Source organism: Vombatus ursinus, unplaced genomic scaffold, assembly GCF_900497805.2.
Source record: "Vombatus ursinus unplaced genomic scaffold, bare-nosed wombat genome assembly UNPS02012602.1, whole genome shotgun sequence".
In the NCBI taxonomy this organism is placed as follows: Eukaryota; Metazoa; Chordata; class Mammalia; order Diprotodontia; family Vombatidae; genus Vombatus; species Vombatus ursinus.
The window spans coordinates 2,629,766-2,649,211 of record NW_020952380.1 but is presented as its reverse complement, the minus strand read 5'-3'; the positions used below and the strand labels follow the sequence as shown (position 1 = coordinate 2,649,211).

At 37.8% G+C, this 19,446-nt stretch overlaps 1 protein-coding gene across 1 annotated transcript in view; it reads left to right on the top strand.

The window, feature by feature from the left end:
- The window catches only part of PPP1R14C (protein phosphatase 1 regulatory inhibitor subunit 14C), a 111,101-nt gene that overhangs the window by 75,122 nt on the left and 16,533 nt on the right, over positions 1-19,446 (top strand). The window contains exons 2-3 of the mRNA XM_027857969.1: positions 13,361-13,444; positions 15,764-15,796. Coding sequence (XP_027713770.1) covers positions 13,361-13,444; positions 15,764-15,796 — 117 coding nt within the window. The remainder of the gene's footprint in view (positions 1-13,360; positions 13,445-15,763; positions 15,797-19,446) is intronic.

The window sequence follows — 19,446 nt, the reverse complement described above, 5'->3', positions numbered from 1 at the left end:
AGCAATCATAGTCTGCCTCAATCTTTTTTTGGAGGATGGGGTGGGTTAGATGGGTGGATCTGTGATTTGGCACTTGGCATCTATACTGGCATAAGTGAATTCCCTGGTGAGGAAATTTTCTTTATCACTGCAAATTAGCAACTATGCTGTGTTACACAGTTTAACAGAAGTGGGACCTAAACCTAGGCCTTCCTTAACCTTAATGTCTTTCCTCTGTTGATTATCTCCAATTTATCCTCTCTATATCTTGTTTGTACATAGTTGTTTACATGTTGTCTCTCTCCTAAGACTGTGAGTTCCTTGAGAACAGACCTGTTTTTCTTTGCATCTTTAGTGTTTAGCATAGTGCCTGGTACATAGCAGGTGTTTAATAAATACTAGTTGTCTGTTACCCCCATTGGACTATAAGATCCCTGAGAGGGAACTATCTTTTGCCTTTGTTTGTATCTCCATCATTTCGCACAGTGCTTGATACATAATAGACACATCATAAATGCTAGTTGACTGATTGCTGACTCCAAGTTTGACTCTGTCTCTTATACCATGATGCTGCTCATTTGTTCAGTTATTTATCACTTCTTGCGCTGTAATTATTTTTTGGGGGGGCTAGGCAATGGGGTTAAGTGACTTGCCCAGGGTCACACAGTTAAGAAGTGTCAAGTGTCTGAGGCCGGGTTGGAACTCGGGTCTTCCTGACTCCAAGACCAAAGCTCTATCCACTCTGCTACCTAGCTACTCCCTATGCTATAATTATTTTTTACATGTTCCTGTCAGTTGTAAAATTAGACTATAAACTCCATGAAGGCAGGGATTTAATCTTATTCTTTTTTGTTTTTTATAATACCTATAGTAAGCCCTCAAAGAATGGTTTTGCTGATAATATGCAGTAATTGTACAGGTCCTGGACCTGTGGAGGGGAGCCTACTTTCTTAATGAGAGACTTAATCTTCTCGGGTTATGAATTCCTCCCAAATCTGTTCTTTCTCTTTAAGTTGCTATTTTGGTGAATAGTATCGCCATTCTCTTGGTCACCTATGCTTGAAAAATCAAAGTCATCTTGTCTCCTTCATGTTCCTTATCCTTCACATTCAGTTGCCACAATTTATGTTGAATAGCAGAGATGGAGTAGAAGGTGTTCCATAAAAATGGGCCCATTTTTATTTTTACATGTTTGTTTTCTTTCAATATAACGTTAATAATCAAGGATTTGTGATTTTGCTGTATTAGCGCTCCTATGACTTAGTAAATGATCTTTGAGAGTTATTGCAGTGACTCAGGATGGTGATGTATGATTGTACTCTGCTATTGGAGGAGGCCGAGGCTGGTGGGTTACTTGAGCTCACAAGTTCTGAGCTACAGCAGGGCTTAAAGCTGATCAAGTGTCTGCACTAAGCCTGGACCCACTATGGTGAGCCCCTGGGAAAGGAGGACCACCAGGGTGACTAAGGAGGGGTGAACCAGCCTAGATTGGAAAAATGGAGCAAGTTAATGCTTCCATACCATTCAGGTTTGGGATTGAGCCCATGAGTTGGAGCTGCACTTGCGGTCTAATCAAAAAAGGGAGGCCTAGTCTATCATAATCATAATCATAATAGTAGTCATAATAGTTTCTATAGCTGAAAAATTCATTACCTTGAGGCCGGCCTGATAATGAACCTCTCTTAATTTAGCTAGGTTGTTTCTCAGACAGCACATATACAGTCTTTCATCATGTTCTCACTCAAAATTCCTTTCTAGCTTGGTAGTAGGCCCTGGAAGCATCGTGCTATACTGGTATAACCTTTGAGATCCCGGGGCTACCTTCATATCACGGTGAAGTATCACAGCAGAATCATAGTTTTTGACCTGGAAGAGGTCTTAGAGGAGGTCATGTAGTCCAACCTTCCCATTTTACAAATGAAGAAACTGAGGCTCAGAGAATTTAAGTGACTTAAAGTCACTCTTTTACTCCAAATCCAGGGCTTCCACCTCCCCCAACTCTACCATGATACCATTCATTTTTTGATGAAAGGATCTCTTTTCTTTCAATAAACTCTGAATTTAAAAAATGTAAATGATTTTATGCATAACAAATAATTCCATTTATTTGGAAATCCTTACAGAAGAACTAAAGATTTAAACTAGAGAATACCAACATATATATACTAAAATTTTTAAAAATAGAAATCAAGTTGTTATGTAAGGGACAAGAAATGAAGTTATTCATAAATGGAGCCATACAAAAACATATTTTAGAAAAAAGATGAACACAAAATTTTTTTAAAGAGGCAAATTCAGTCTTGGTTATAGGGGGAAAAGTCTTAATCATCTTAATCTTAAAAATCTTAATAATTAGAGCTCTTCTCAAGTAGAATGGGCTGCTTTGAGAGGTAGTTCTCCCTCAGTGAAAGTCTTGAAGCAGTCTGAATGATATACTTACTGGGTATATTGTAACTCGGATTCTTTTTCAGGGTTGGGTTGGACTCTTCTGGCCATTGGGAGTCTCTTCTAACTCTGATTCTGTGAGTAGGAAACTACTGAATCGATGCAGAAAAGTTACAGATGCAAATAAAACCGTACAACAAAAACTTAGTAACCACCTGTTTGTGAAGAGCCTTGTGCTAGGCTCTCTAGGAGACACAAAATTTACATTTCACAATTAATGCTCTCAAATAGCTTAAAGTGTATTAGGGGAGTAAGATACCAACATAGCTATAGTAGTAATTAAAGTGGCATACATACTCACAAAATAATACATTATAAAATTATATTTGTTTTCTGAATATGTTTTGAATTTGAAGTTTCTAGAAGAGCACTTCAAATGAGAAAACTACTATACCAGGAAGTTTCAACATGGTTATTACTGCAATGGGTTGTCTAATTTTCCCATCCTGACTCCTTTTCAACTCCTTCCAGCAAATCAATTCTTAGATTAGATAAAAGGGCTGACTTCTTTCAAACCTTCCCTAGGGCAAGTAAGTAGTTAAGTGCTAATGTGTAACTTGGGTAACAAAAAAGGATTTGTTCTCTTGAGACACTTTGCCAAGAGTTATGGTCCCAGAGGTAGAAATAAAATAGAAGTTATAGGAATGTGTTTCTTGGCCCTGGGCTCACCTCTCGGGCGTTTACTATTGTTTTTTCCTTTAAATTTGCTTCCATCATGGCAAATTTTGTGTATATAAGAGCTTTGGCTCCAGTGATATGGTGGAGAGAGCATTGTATTTTGGAGTAACAGGGCCTCTGTCTGAATCTTGGTTTGGACACTTAAAATCTGCACACCCTTGGGCAAGTCATTTAACCAATGACGCCTTGGTAAATGTTTAACAACTGACTCTCCAATGATACCTACTTTGCTTGCCTGGGTGACCAGGAGTACGGTGTTATGCTCAACAGTAATATGTAGCGACTATTGTAGGTCAGGCCTTTATCATCTCACTCCTGGACTTTTTCAATTGCTTTCTAACTTGTCTCCCTGCCTCAAGTCACTCCTTACCCCACTCCACACTCAGCTGCCAAAAGGATTTTCATAAAGTATAATAAGTCTGCCCATGTTACCCCGACCCCAATCCTCAATAAACTACAATGGTACCTTGTTACCTGAAGAATCAACTATAAAATCTCATTTAAAGCGCCTTTTTCCCTGGGCTCTTTCTACCTTTCCAGTCTTATTATTTACTCCCCTCCACACACTCTGTAATCCAGCCTCATGATCATATTTGCTGTTCCTCCCCCATCCCATCTTTCATTTCCTTGCCTTTTACTGGCTGTTGCCCATGTCTGTAATGCTCTCCTTCACATCTTGATTTCTCTGACATCCTTCAAGATTCAGCTCAAATGTCACCTTCTGCAGGAAACCTGTCATGTTCTTCTCCTTCCTCCATTGCTAGTACTTTCTCCGCTGAGATTACTTTCCATTTACTCTGTATATGGATTAAATATTTGTCCCCCACATTAGAATGTGAACTCCTTGTGGGCAGGCACTCTTTATGCCATTCTATATATGCCAAGTGCTTAGCAAAATGTATGGCGCGCATAGTAAAGGCTTAATAAATGTTTGTTGATGAATTGACCTTACTGTCTATACAGGGAAAACCAAATGGAGAAAAATGCCTATTTTCCAGTAATTATATAAATGGCTCATTAAGCTAATCCATTACTATATCTATATATATCTATATCTATCTCTCTATCTAAATATATATCACATAGATGTAGAATTGCTCAGTACTTCTAACAATCTTAAGCCTGCTTCCTGACATAACCCCATTTTTTTTTAACACTCACATTCCAGAGCTATTATATGGCTACAGATCACAGAATACAGCAATTACCCTCTCAACTCCAAAATTGGTGATTCAAAGGGCAATGGAGATAAACATGGCAGACATATCTAACTGCAGCAAATTGCCAATCACGATGGCTTGCACAAAAGAAGTGACCTAAGGGATATTATCTATTATTATCTAAGGGATATAATCAGTAGAGGAAAAGGACTGGTCACTGAGTAAGAGAGAAGAGATGGATAGCCTGGGTGCTACTCTTGTACCTGTCAAAAGGACTTAAAAGAAGGCCTTTAATGGAATTATGAGAAGACATAAAGAGAAATCTCATAGGATGAGAAAGTGTGGATGGGTGGTAGTCTGCACTTTTGGAGGGGGTGCCCTCCTTAGATAAGACTATTGAGTCATGGAATTATTTTTTTAAAGGATTGATCTATTTATTAAGTGAATTTAGTGTCCACACAAGTGACAGAGTGCCCTTCCACTTAACCTTGTCTTCATTTTTCTTCAAGACTTTGGAGGAAACCATGCATCATGGTGTAAATACTGTGGAAAGAGGGAGACCTGGTGTCAAATCCAAAATCCAGTACTTGCTTGAGCTGTGAAATACTAAAGTACTAGTAGTGAAATCTAGCTGCAGAGAAGCTTATAAAAATTGCTCAAACCTATGTAAATTAATGACAGTAGAGCAGTTTTATATAGGATGGTACAATAACATCATAACCTAAACCAGCTGACATATGAAGACCCATGGCTATAGTGCTTTGAGCTTTAGTTTTAATTACTTCTATGAAACCTAAACTCTTGCAGGGCAGATGTGTGCTCATAGGTCTCTGTGTGTATTCCTGACAGTATTCCTGATGAAATTTGATGAATTTCTGATGAAAATTCTATAGTATTCCTGATGAAAATGTGGTTAGTTTTGGTGTGGTAGTTATGTTTTTTGATGAAAATATACTGTATCTGCTTGAGTATCTGTGGAATACCTAGAGCTTGTTCTGCAATGGATCACAGGTTGATAGATTAAGAGTTGAAGGAATATTAGAGGTCATCAAGTCTAACCTCCTTATTTTTACAGATGTGAGGATAGAATGTGGAAATTGTTTTCTGTAAAATATAGCTCCTCTAAAGCCATGAGGATCCTCATCCCAATTCACATTCATACGGATGAGTCAGGTTTTCCAGAACAAGGCTGTCTTCCCCTTAGGGTTCAAAGGGTACCCCTGAAGGATTGGGGTTCATGTCTTTCTGTAATGCTATTGGCTTGAGCCCCCTTTATAGTGTGTGCTCCCAAATATCAATCACTGGTTATAGTTGGTATCTCCTTTATATCATTGATTGACTCAGTGATTAGAACCTCATTATCATTTAATCAACTAATACCAATTAGCTTTTTGTAAAAGCTAATAAAAAGGATATTTAACAAGAAGAAAGAGCAAGAACAAAAGTTACAAATTATTTTCCCCAACATACTACCTTGATTCCTGTGGAAAAGGAACTTCAGCTTAAAGTAGTTTCTACAAAGCTCTTGTCCCACTAGTTCACTTCCAATTGTTGTTATAGCCAATATGTGAATCCCTTCCTCTTGTCTCCTATCTTGACTGCTTGGTGAGGTCATGGCCATTCCTTGGGGGTATGCTGGCGGACTATTAACTTGGGCTTGCATTCTGGCTCCTAAAACTTTGGTGGCTCTCTCTCCTGATCTTTTAAATCTCATAAAATCACAGCCTTCATCTAAGAACAGAAAAGAATAGACACAACAGAGACAGAAACAACAGTAGAGCCATGTGCCCATGGGTCACTTATTAAACCTGAGGGCTTTCTCCTGACCCAGAGGCTTATCACTCACTTGAACTCAGACAAGCACAAAAGAAAATTCCTTGGTAGGTTAATGCCTTTGAATGCGTCCTTAGTTTCAGATCATCAGCCAATCAAAAGGTTTTCAATTGGCAAGCAGACTTCACTTGCTTTGAGATCCTTGTGGGGGTCACATCAACAGAACATGCTGAATATTATTATAAGAAATGGGAACATTGGCCAGTCCCTTTCGTTTTACAAAGAAAAACAAAAACAAAAACCCAAGTAATGGAATCTTCTTTACTCCCCCCCCCCCCCGCCTCCCCCACCCCAACCCTATATTGAGAAATGGAACAATTATTTTTTCTATTTAAACATTATTTAACCTTAAGTAACATTAATGCCTTATCAAATTGTTAAATTGGGATGTTTCCTGCATCACATTGTACAGTATATCATGCAGTAGGTGCGTATAATTCTCTACCTCATTGCATCTGCATCTTGCTTTCCTATTCAATCCCTATATTTATCCTTTCTGCAGCATTCCGGTCTAGCCACAGGTTTGCCACTTCTGCATCTCAAAAAGAGGCTTTTTTTAACTAGAAAAGTTAGATGCAAATGAGTAAGAGATTCTGTGGTACCTGAGTGTGATAGCCACCACACACCAATATTCTGTGACTTGCAGGCTATAGATACTCAACACTCAATAAATAATTGTTTTATTAGTTGGATTGATTAGAACAGAGCAATTCCAGTCTCTATTATTATCTTTAGTACTTTGATAGCTCATGATTTAATTGGTTCAGCAACTCCCTCTCCTAATGCAGAATATAAGCTCCAATGGCTTAATAGATAGTCTTTGTTTTTTGTCAAGACTGAAGGGGAAAAAAATCACTCAATAGCCAAGCTTTTGTTGATGACCTCCTGGCTTGGTATGCAGCCAAGAGACAATCTGTTGTCAGGCTGGCACTTCAAGTCTTTTCACCTTGGAGGAACCTGCCAAATCTGATTTGTGCTTTGTTGGCATGGCCTTGGAGAGACTGGGTTCATTTATGCCATTATGAGCTATTCAAAATGATTTTTAATGGATATTAGTGTTTTTCTTTTAAAAATATCAAAATTTAGTGGGAGACATTTTTACCCTACTGAATCTTTTATTCTTTGTTTAGATTAAAAATTGACAGCTTTTTTGTTTTTACCATCACATTTATTTCTGAATGTTACTTTTCCCTATCCTACTTGGTAAGCCTTTTCTTATAACAATCCTTAAAAAAAGAAGAGAAAAGAAAAAGAAAAGAAAAAAAAAACCAGTTTGATATAATTAACCGTATCTTATGGTATAGGAAACTTTTTTTTTGAGACTAGTTCTCTTTATCTCCTGCAGACTGAAAGTGCAGCTGTCATTCACAGGCTAGATCATATAATTGATTGGCATGAAAGCTCGAACATTTTCTGTTTCCAACTTGGACTGTTTCTCCTCTTTTAGGCAGCCTGGTGGTCCACTTTGCCCTACTCTCAGGGCCTCACCATATTGGTAAAAATTTAGTGAGGACACCTAATTGACCTACCTCACTCTATCTCTGAACTCCTGAACTCAAGTGATCCACTAGCCCCATCCTTCCCAGTAGCAGGGTTTATAGCAAGGTACCTATATGGCTTTATGCAGCTTTTCACACCCATAATCCCTTACCCTCTGCCAAAGTGATTTTCCTCAAGTATAAGCCTGACCCTGTCATCCCCCCACCCTCACTCAATAAACTTCAGTGTCTCTCTATTACCCTCAGGATCAAATATAAAATCTTCTGTTTGGCATTTAAAGCCCTTCCTATCTTTGTAGACTTTACTCTTCCTCCATGAACTCTATGATCCATCAACACTGATGTCCTTGCTATTCCTTGAGCATGATTCTCCATCTCCTAACTCAGTGACTTTTACCTGGCTGTCCCCTAAGCTTGGAATGCTCTCCTCCACTTCTGTCCACTGCCATCTCTGGATTCTTTGAAAACTCAGCTCAAATCTCAGCCTCTGCAGGAAGTTGTTCCTGTCCCCTTCCACCTGTTACTCAGTGCATTCCCTTCGAGATTGCCTCCCATCACATTGGAGTGAATGGGGTGTTCAGGGAGGACTAGCACCTCTGGTGTGTGGACTTGCTGAGCCCTCTTCAGGGTTGCTCATCCACCTTTGGTGTTGACTTCTCACTAAACTCTCACCTGGGGCTCCAAGAAGCTATAGCATGTGAAGCAACCACACCCCAGTAAAACTGTCTTGGCAGACAGGCTAAATCAGGTTGAGAATAACCAACAGGCCTCAAACCTGCCTGAGAATTAGGGGGATGTCTACCCTAAGCATGTGAAGACTTTCCCCAGCAGACTGTGAGGATGAGAATAATTTATTCTAATGGCCATGAAGGTAGCTGAAGCAGGAACTGTAGAGCGCTTAGAGTTCGGGCATCCATTGCATTCTGGGCCATCGCCAGTCACTTTGACTTTTGTCTTGGACTTCATTGACTCTGGAAGAGAGAGTGAGGCTGTTGACTTTGTGCAGCTCTGCCTCACTCAAATTCAATTCACACATAAGTCCAGACATCATTCCATGATATCATTGGTCCTCTTTGAAAATGAAGGATGAACAACAATACCTCCCACTTATGCTATATGTATATATATAGACACACACACATATATCTTATATATACATAGTTGTTTGCATATTGTCTCACTTGTTAGAATATAAGCTTCTTGAGAGCAAGTATCTTGTTCTTTTTTTTCTTTGTATCCTCAGCACTTAGCATGGTGCCTGGCACATAATAAGTGCTTGTTAACTATGAACACTTGTTGGTGATGAAGAAGGGAGGGGTATACATTTTCTCAATTATTCTCTGGAGATAAACTTGGTCACAGAGTTCAGTTTCAATTTGTTGTCATTTCCATTTATGTTGTTAAAGTCATTATTTTCCTGTGAAACATGACATTTCTCAGTATTTGTTGAATGACATTTATGCTACTCCCTTTTACTCTCATTACTAGGTTGAGACTATTGGGGGTCTGACTTGTAACCAAATATATCTAGTTTACTCACTCATAAACTCCAGATTTTGGTGGAAAAAAAAAGAAAGATGAAAAAGTATTCCAAGGCTCTAATTTTTATGGCTGCTGTAATACCTTTAAGACATGATGATGTTTCAAGTTGTCTAAGCACTTACACTCACTGGAGACATGTGACTAATGTACTCTGAACACTCTTAATGCCTGAATAAATATTCCATGCATGTAAAAAGGATATGAAGAATTTGGCAGCAGCATTATATCTGACTGTCTTTTAGAAGGGCAGAGACCTCATCTTCCCCAAAGATTATTTTAAAATTCCAACACCTACTACAGTATTATGTTCACACGGGTGCCGAATATTTTTAATGAGTAATATGGGGCTACTCAAAATTCAACTAAATCTCTGAGCAAGCTGTTCAGCCATGGGGGGATTAATTCTCTTTTTTAGGTCAACCTTTAACTTCAGTCCGTATTATGAAAATGATCCATATGTTGGAATGAGTTACTTTCAAGGGAGTTAATGCTCTAATAACCCACATTGGTTTGTCACTATTTAATAGTGCTTTTTGGTCATTTTGGGTAAATTTCAGTGCCCACTGTGCTTTGGCAGTACTACTAGCAGATTGAAATACACAATTTCAACATCCCAGTAGCAATTTTCTGGCTTGATAGAAATCCAAATTGGCCCTTCTTGGTCAGTCAATTCAATTCAGTTTTTATGGAGCACAAATATTTAGGTCTTAGGCATTGAGAGGGCATGAGGCATTGTTCTTGATCTTAAGGAAATTTCAGTTCAGTAAGAGATATTGGACATGTACACAAATCATCATAAAGCAAATTAGAACATAAATGTATAGACATACCAAATGCTCGGAGTAATTTAAGCTGGCACATAGTAGGTGCTTAACGAATGCTTGCTACATTATTGATCTGAGATAGGAGTTAGTACTTCTAGCTGAGGGACATAATAATAATAATAATAATAATAATAGGTAGCCTTTATATATTGCTTTAAATTTTGCAAAGTGGCTTAGATGTGTCATCTCATTTGATTTTCACAGCCCCATGAAGTGGGGGCCATTATTATTTCCACTTTATAGATAAGGAAACTGAAGCTGAATGAAATTGAATGACTTATCCAGGGACACACAGCTAGTAAGTGTTTGAAGCAGGATTTGAACTCAGTTCTTCCTCACTCCAGGTCCAGGACTATATGCCACTCACTTACTACCTTCATATAGGTTGTACTTAAGCTTGCTTTTGAAAGATGGGAAAAATTTCAACAGAATGAGATGAGAATAGGAGGTGAGAAGGGAAGGGGACAAGTGCTTTCTACTTGTATGAGATGATATGAGCAGAAGCACAGAGAAAGGAAAAGGTGGGATGAATTCAGAGAATGTTGAGAAATCCAGTTGGACATAGAGAATATATAAAAGAAAATAGTATAAAAGAAGAGGCAGTTAGGTGTTGCGGTGAATAGAGCTCTGGGCCTGGAGTCAGGAAGATCTGAGTTCAAATCTGGCCTCAGATATTTACTAGCTGTGTAACCCTGGGCAAGTCATTTAACCCCTATTTGCCTCAGTTCCTCATATGTAAAATGGGGATACACTGGAGAAGGAAATGGCAAATCACTATAGTATCTTTGCCATGAAATCCTGTAGACTACAACTGAATGACTGACCGCACAGCAAGAAGTATAAAAGAAAGCTAGAAAGCAAAGGAGGAGGATCCAGATTATGGAAGGTCTTTTGAGCCAGGTGAGGGAGTTCATACTTTGTTGGTGTCAAATAGGTAGAAACTCAAGATTTTTGAAGTGGGGAGTAAAATGATTAGAATTGTCCTTTAAGGAAGATTAATGTGTGATAGATTGAAATGGAAAGAGATTGGGTACAGGGAAACCAATTGAAGCAATTGTAGAAATGCAGGTAAAGGATAATGAATATAGTGATGGTGGGAACAGAAATAAAGGGACAGATGTAAAAGATCTTGCATGGACACCATTGGTTAGATTTGAGGATTGATGAGGTAGAGTGGAGTCCTAGAATCTCACAAGTGGAAGGTATCTCAGTCATTATCTAAAGTAACTTGTACTTGAATAGCAATTTCTTCTATATCAAGCAGCTATCCAAATTCTGTTTGCAGACTTCCACTGATGGGGGATTCACAGGACCTCATCACTTTAGAACAGTTATAACTCTTGGGAATTTTTTTTCCTTTTCATCAAGCCCATATCTGAGTTTCTCTGAATCTACTAACCATTCATTCTTAATTCTGTCCCTTGGGGCCCTGTCAAGCAAATCTAATCTCTCTTTCATGTGGCAGCACTTCAAATATTTGGGATCACAGGAATTAACATTGAAAGGTAGTTGAGAGATACTCTAATTCAATCTTCTAATTTTCTAGACAAGGAAACTGAGGCCTTGAGTGACAAGAGGTCTTACTATAAGGTCTCATGGAGGTAGTAAGTCATGTGGCCAGGATTGATAGTTATCATTCCTTCTTAGTCTCTTCTACTCCAGGCTAAATACCATCAAAGTTAAAAACAAAAAGGTTTGTTCTAAGCATGAGTGATTGGGAAAATGGTAGTGCTATTTGCAGAAACAGGGAAATTATGAAGAGAAGCAGATTTTCTAGGAAAAAGATCAGTTTGTTTTTGGACAGGTTAAGGATGAGGTATCAGGACATACAACAGGGAATTGGAAATGTGTATGTATGTGTATATGTATTTATTATATACATGTATGTCTATATGTATGTATGTTGTTCAATCATTTCAATTGTGTCCAACCCTTCATGACCCCATTTGGGTTTTCTTGGCAATGGAGTGGTTTGCCATTTTCCTTCTCTAGCTCATTTTACAGATGAGGAACTGAGGCAAACAGAGTCAAGTGACTTGCCCAGGGTCACACAGATAGTAAGTGTCTGAGGCCTGGTTTGAATCCAGGAAGATGAGTCTTCCTGACTCCAGACTCTGCCTGCTGCATCACCTAGCTGTCTGAGATGTATTTATTTGTATATGTTTGTATGTATGTATGTGTGTATATATATATACATATACATACACACACACATTATATATATACATTATATATATATAGACATATGTGTCAGTGATATCTCATATCTACATATTTAGAAGGTTGTAGATGAAACTGAAGCTATAAAATGTGATATTGTCAGAGGAGAGAGCATAAATAGAAGCTAGAAGAAAACTCAAGTCAGAACCTTGAATGTAAAGTGTGTCATGGAAACTAAGTGAGGCATAGTGCTCATACTAGTTTACCTCCTAGGCCCCTCCTTCCTGCTTTAACATAGTATAAATATACTATGAGAAAGCACCATGAAGGAATGCGCAGTCAAGAGCTTCAGGGGCTACAGAAATAAGAACTAAGAAAAAGCCTTTGGCTTTGAAGATAATTGACATTAAAAGGACATTAATTATTCCTGGAGTGATGGAAGTGGAAGCAGAATTACAAGGAGTTAAGGAGTGATTAGTTGAAAAGGAGTGATGGATTGCTCTTTCTGAAATGTTTGTCGGTAAAGGAGAGAAGGTAGGGGGGACAGTAGCTTGAAGTGATGAATTAGTATGTGGAAGGCATGTGTGTGTGTGTGTGTGTGTGTGTGTGTGTGTGTGAAAAGAAAACTGAGTAAAAGGCAGCAGTGGAGAGAGAGCATTGGAAGATACAAAGAAGAAAGTGTGATAGAATGAAATCCTGGGATGCGAGAAGTGGCATAGGTGAAAAGAGCCTATTCAAGACAGAAGATGCTTGAGATAGGAGAAAGAAAGAGAGATTTTTGCTGTTTTCCTATAGTAATTTGAAGTGTGGTCCTGAAAGTGATTGGGGATGGTAAACTTGTATGCTGGACCTGCTTTTGGAATTAGCAGGAATTGCACAGTATTGGGAACTAAATAAATGGAGTTTTGCATTTACTGAATAAAGTGGTAGTAACTTGATCATATTCTCTTGGCCTTCTTTTGGAGCTGACCCCACAGGAGATGCAACATGCTTGTTTTCTGTACCAGTTCCCTTCCCCCCCGCCCTATTTTCCCTTTATGGATATGCAATCTCTTGCTTAAGACTATAAAGTTATTCTGAAGTATTTTTGCTTATTCTCCTAGCCAATAGCATCATTTATTGTCGTTGTGTGCCCCCCCAACCCTGTAAAGATAAACTATCTAGTTTTTTATTTAATGTTTCATAGTAATAGCACAGTTCAGTTAAACTCTTAACCAAATAAAATGCCTTTTTTTTAAAGGAAGAAGAGATGCCAGATGTAGAAATTGACATTGATGATCTTCTTGATGCAGACAGTGAAGAGGAGAGAGCTCTCAAATTACAGGTAGGTAGTTTTTAAAAATGTTTACTATTCAAATAATGGATAGCTTAATGGTTGTTGTCCTTTGTACTCCAAGAGGATTGAAATGACATCACTAAGTGTTCAACTGTGGCTGATACTATGTGCCAGGCACTGTACTAAGTGCTGGGGATCCAAAGAAAGGTAAAAAAAACCAAACAATCACTGGTATCAAGGAGCTCATAGTGTAATGGGGCAGATAACATGAAAACCACTATGTACAAATAAGATATAATCAGGATAAATTAGGGGTAATCTCACAGGATAGGGAGATCAATAAAGGCTTCCATAGAAAGTGGGATAATAGCTGCATTGGAAGGAAGCCAGGAGGAGGTGATGAGGAGGGAGAGTATTCCAGGCATAGGGGACAGTCATTGAAAATGCCTGAAGTTGGGTGATTGAATCTTCTGTTTAAGGAACAGAGAGGAGACCAATGTCACTGGATTGCAAATATGTAATGATCAAGCTATTCATTTTCCAAAGAGAAGAGTCTAGATGAATTCAAATCATGTTATCTTTTTCTATGGATAAGATCTGTAGATCTTACATATATCATCTCTTTCATTCTCACCATTTTCCTGGGAGAAGTGTGGGTTTTATCTCCAAAGATGCACTATCTGGAGAGAAAAGTTCTATGTTTAAAGGTGCTGTGAGTAGATATGTAACGTGGGCTAGAAGTGATCTCCCTAGTCTGTGTTAGTTACACAGTATTGTAGCACCCACTCATCTGGATCTTCACTGTCCTTTCTTGTGTTATGGTTTTATTAGTTGAGGGCTGTCAAAACATTTGATATTAGAGTGTGCTCCTCTGGTAGCATGTTGGCAGAAAATGGAAGCTGCAATGCTTGGTATTTCTTTAATTTAAAACAATACTTTACTATTTCCCTCTTTAGAGAGGGTATCTAAAAACCTTTTCTGTACCTCGGAGTCTCTTAAGTTAATGAATCTCTGTGATGTGTCACTCTTCCTCATATTAAAATATTGCTAGCCAAGGTTTGTGATCTCTAAAGATAATCAGGAGTTTGCTCCAAATGAGCTAATAATTGCTAATGTCTTTCCAATTGCCCCTAAGTTGAATGTTTTAGTTTTAAACACCCTTTGTAACCAATGATTAATCTTTGTTGGTATTATTAATGGAGAAATATACTATGCCTCTAAATTATTAATGGAGAAATATACTATGCCTCATCGGTGTGCACCAATGAATAAAAACTGAGGAAAAAAAATGTTAATACAGGTGCACATTAAGAATGTAGAGAATTTAATGGCAAAACAAGATTGCAAAGACTTCGAGCTGGGAGGGACCTCAAAGATAATAAAATCATACATTTAAAGCTAGAAGGGTTCTTAGACCTCATCTAGTTTAAACTTTTCATTTTAGTCAAATGAGGTCCAAAGAGGTTAAATGATTTGTCTAAGACCATACAAATTGTAAGTAGCAGAGCTAGAATTTAAACCCATGTCCTTTGACCCTAAATACAGAGCTCTTTTTGGCTCTTTCACCCGTCTCTTATCTTGTCTACCTCCTTATGCCACAGATGAGGGAATTTAGTTTGGAGGAGCTAAATGATTTGTCCATGATCACAAATAAGTTTGGCAACAGAATGGGGACTTGAAACCAGGTCTTTGGACTTGGTCTGATGTACCTTCTACAATTTTCCCTTCTGTTTCTTTTAAAATTTAATACTAATAGTGCACTAGCACTAAAATGAGAGGAGAGGGAAAAGTGAAAAAATCTTCTGAGTTAAGTGGGGACTCTTAAAAAAATCATATGGGTCATTGGGTATAGCTTTCACCTAATGGGAGAAGAGCTAGAATAGTAGAGTGGTTCACATAGTCAGCTGTTTATTTTAGTTCACTAAGTTGTTACATTCAGAGTGATAGGGGAGGCTGCTGCTCTATTCTGACTGGGCTTTGATGGATACCTTAATATCCCAGGAAAAATCATAGGATTTTAAATTATGACTTCCCTTTTCCATTTCCTCTGAGAAGTATTGCTAACTTGTTGAAGGGCAGTGTCCATTTCAGCACCAACAGAAGGATAGTTCCTTATTTTCAGAAACATGGAGTCCTCTCTGAGGTGGAAGATTCTTCTCTACGGGCTACAATATTTCTAAATGCAAACGCTTTTCTTGCTTGAGGCTCACAAATCCCATGCTTATGGAAAAAAGAATAGCCCTAGATAGTTGATGTGCGATCTTGAGTCATCTTGTTTAAAATGGTACTGCATAGATGAAATGACTTTCAAAACTGTGATGGCTTTTTACAATTGTTAAATTGACCTATTTGTGTGTTTAATTCTAGGAAGCTCTTGTAGACTGCTACAAACCAACAGAGGTAAACAAATCACTTTTCTTAAATGACATGCTTTTTTTTTCCTCTTGTTAAAGCAGTTTGTCTCTCTCAGTAGCCTTGATTTAAAAGTTAACTGGATATATGATAATTAACAATCTGTATCTATAAATGCATATGTTTTAGCAGTCTGGACCTGATGATTTCTAAGCCTGAACATGCCCAGTTAAGGAGAACTTGAAAACAAATGGAAATGTGCTCACTGAATACTTTCTATATACAAATCTCAACTTCATAGGAAGTGCTGGAAGAAATGGAATTACTCCAGTCTAGGCTTTATAATTACAAATTTGGGAAATACATACTGTCAGGGGGATTATACCTGTCCAGCCTAGAAGATTATCAAAGTACTTGTATAATTCTGAGCTTTGTGTGGCTATTTAATCAGCTATACACACATACATATATGTGTATACTCAAGTGCTTTTAGAAGTGAAAGCAAATGGATATTTATATGAAAGATTACAGTGTTATAGGGTATTTCGTCTCAGCAACTATGAATACGGATAATGGAAAGCTAAAATATTTTCATGTCAGGTACAAAAACTATCTGTAAAAGAAATTTGTCTAATATGTGACTGTAGCAGTTCAGCGAAATTTAAGCAAGATAATAATTCTCTAGACCTGTAGAGTTATTTATAACATCAGAGAGATCACATTGAGACTTTGAGCAACTGTATAGTGCAAAATGAATGGTTTTTTTAAAGTTACTATAAACACTAAGAGAAGAATGTTTGACAGCAGAAAGTGTGTAAGATTGAAATTCAGTACAATTCAATGAATATGTATTAAGCATTTATTACTATGTCAAGTATTGAGAATCCACAGATGAAGATTGTCTCTGCCCTCAAGAATCTTATATTCTTTGGAATTTAATAACAACAATAATAACATACATTTATATAAAACTTTAAGGTTTGTGAAACACTTTCCTCACAACACCCCTGTGAAATTGGTAGTACTAGTATCATTATTCACATTTTGTAGAGGAGGTAACTGAGGCACTGAGAAGTTAAATGACTTGTCCCATGATTACACAGCTAGTGATTTAAAGGTGGGATTTGAACCCAACTCTACTGACTTCAAGTCCAGAACCCAATCTATTAGATGGAAGATTTAAAGCCATCTCTTAAAAATAAAACAAAAAAAACCCCAAACCTTTTTTTTATTCTGAATTTAAATACCAAAAAAGGAGCATTTCTATATATGCAGCATATTTCTATATACACAATAGAACACAAAATAAGGGTTCTATATGAAACTCCAACTCCTCATTTCATAACACTTGCTTTTAAAATATGTGTGTGTGTATACATATATATATATATATATATATAATGCTATATATTACTTTCAAAATTGTCAGCTTAACTGTGCTTTCTGAAGTTCCTTCTATGCATTTAAAAATTGCTATGGTGACCCTTTTTGAGGAAGCAGATGTATCAATATTGCTAAACCCTTCTCCTGCTCTACCCTCTTCCTAATTAAAAAATGAGAGAACTAAAGAAAAAGAAACCTTGTAATAAATAAGTATAGTCAAACAAAATGATTCCATGCAATGGCCATGTCCTAGAAATGAGAGCATGTAGCTGTGAGTAAGGTGTAAGAAGACTGGAAAGGTAGGAGGAGGCTAACTTATGAAGGGCTTTGAATGCTAAATAGAGTATTTTGTATTTGATTCTGAATATGATAAGGAGTCACTGGAGTTTATTGAGTGTGTGTGTGTGTGTGTGTGTGTGTGTGTGTATGTGTAATATTATTGGACCTGCACTTTAGGAAAACTACTTTAGTGGCTGAATGGAAGATGAATTGGAGCAGAAAGAGAATTGAAGCAGGCAGACCTACCAATAGGCTATTTCAATAGTTGAAGTATGAGGTGATGAGGGATTGCACTGAAGTGGTGGCAGTGTCATAGGAGAGAAGGTGTATTTGAGAGATGTTGCAAAGGTGAAATTAACAGGCCTTGGCAATAGCTTGGATATGAGGGGAGTAAGAGGTAGAGAGGAGTCCAGGATTACTCCTAGGTTGTAAGCCTGAAGATCAGGAGGATGGTATTGCCTCCCATAATACTAGGGAAGGGGCGGGAGAGGGAAGGTCCAGTTTCCCTCATGTAGGATAATATTCAACTTTACAGGATAAGTTATTCTTGTTTGTAAGCCGGCATCATTTTGGAATACTGTGTTCCAAGATCTCCTCTCATTTATAGTAGAAGCTCCCAGTTCTCTTGTGGTCTTGAGTGTGCTTTCTTGTAAGTTGAACTGCATCTTTCTGGATGTTTTGAGTATTTTTCTTCTGACATGAAAACTCTGGAGTTTGGTTATGACATTCTTGGGAATTTTCCTTTTGGGTTCCTTTGAATTCCTGATCAGTGGATTCTTTCTGTCTTCACTCTGATTCTATTAGATCTGGGTACTTTTCATTTATGATTTCTTGATATACAGTGACCAGGCTTTTATTTTTTCATGGTTTATGAGGGAGTTCAATGATTCTCAAGTTATCTCTCCTTGACCTGTTTTCCAAGTCAATTGTTGTTGACATCAGATATTAAACATTTCTTCTATTTGTTCATTATCTTGATTTTGTTCTAATATTTCTTGTGTTTCATAGAGTCATTGATTTCTCTTTGATCTATTCTACTTTTCAGGGAGTCCATTTCTTGGATAAGGCTTACCACTTTTTCTTCCCCCTTCAATTTTTTCCTATAATATCTTTTTTTCATTTATAATGCCCCTATCCTCCCTCCCCCTTTTTGCTTATTCCTTCATTTCTTCTAGGTAATCTTAAAATATTTGTGGCCAAGCCATTTTTTTTCCTTTTGGTTCCTATTTATAGATTTTATGGAATTATTTAGTCCTTATTTTGAGGAATCTCTAGATTTCCAATTATTTTTTATATTGGTTGGTGTTTTCTCTGATTTATTCCTCTCTCCAGCTTTAGTTCCTGAGTTGAGGCTTTATGCCAGGACCAGGCTATGCTGCCTAGGATGCTTTTGGATGATATAGTTGGGCCTGCTTGGCCTTGTTCTGGGTCACCTGGGTTCCTAATCTGCCTTCCTTTTCCTGGAGTTAGGCCCCTGGATCTTTGACATTCATAAGCACTATCTTCATAGACCTCTCTAGTATCTTAGGAGAGTGTCTGGGACTTTGGAATCTTTGTGTGCATTGGGTTTTCTCAGTCTGAGCACTAGTCCCTGTAGCTCCCCTGGCACTCTAAGATCTTTATCCTGGGAGCTTTCTGACTGCCCTGGAATTTTTTCAGGAGAACATTCTGCTTTTGTGATCACAGACACAGAACCCTGCAGAATACATGTCTCTGGTCATGCTAAGAGGTTAAGGACTTGTTTGCCAGTATCAGTGTTGGCTTTGCCATTTGCCTCCCTCTCCCCACCCCTTATTATGGATTGTGAACTTTTGGCTGACTTTTTGTATAGTTCTGAGATGAAATAAACCACTTACTCTAGTTTCTTATTAAATTTCTTGATCATTATCTGTTACGATTCTAATTTTAGATTTTTGCTGGCATAGGTGTATGGCATCAGGGCCATTTGCCTCCATCCAGGTAGCCACCTTGGCTAGAATTCAAATCAAAAAAAATTTTTTTATAGTTAGAGGGATTCTAGAAAGTCATTTAACTAA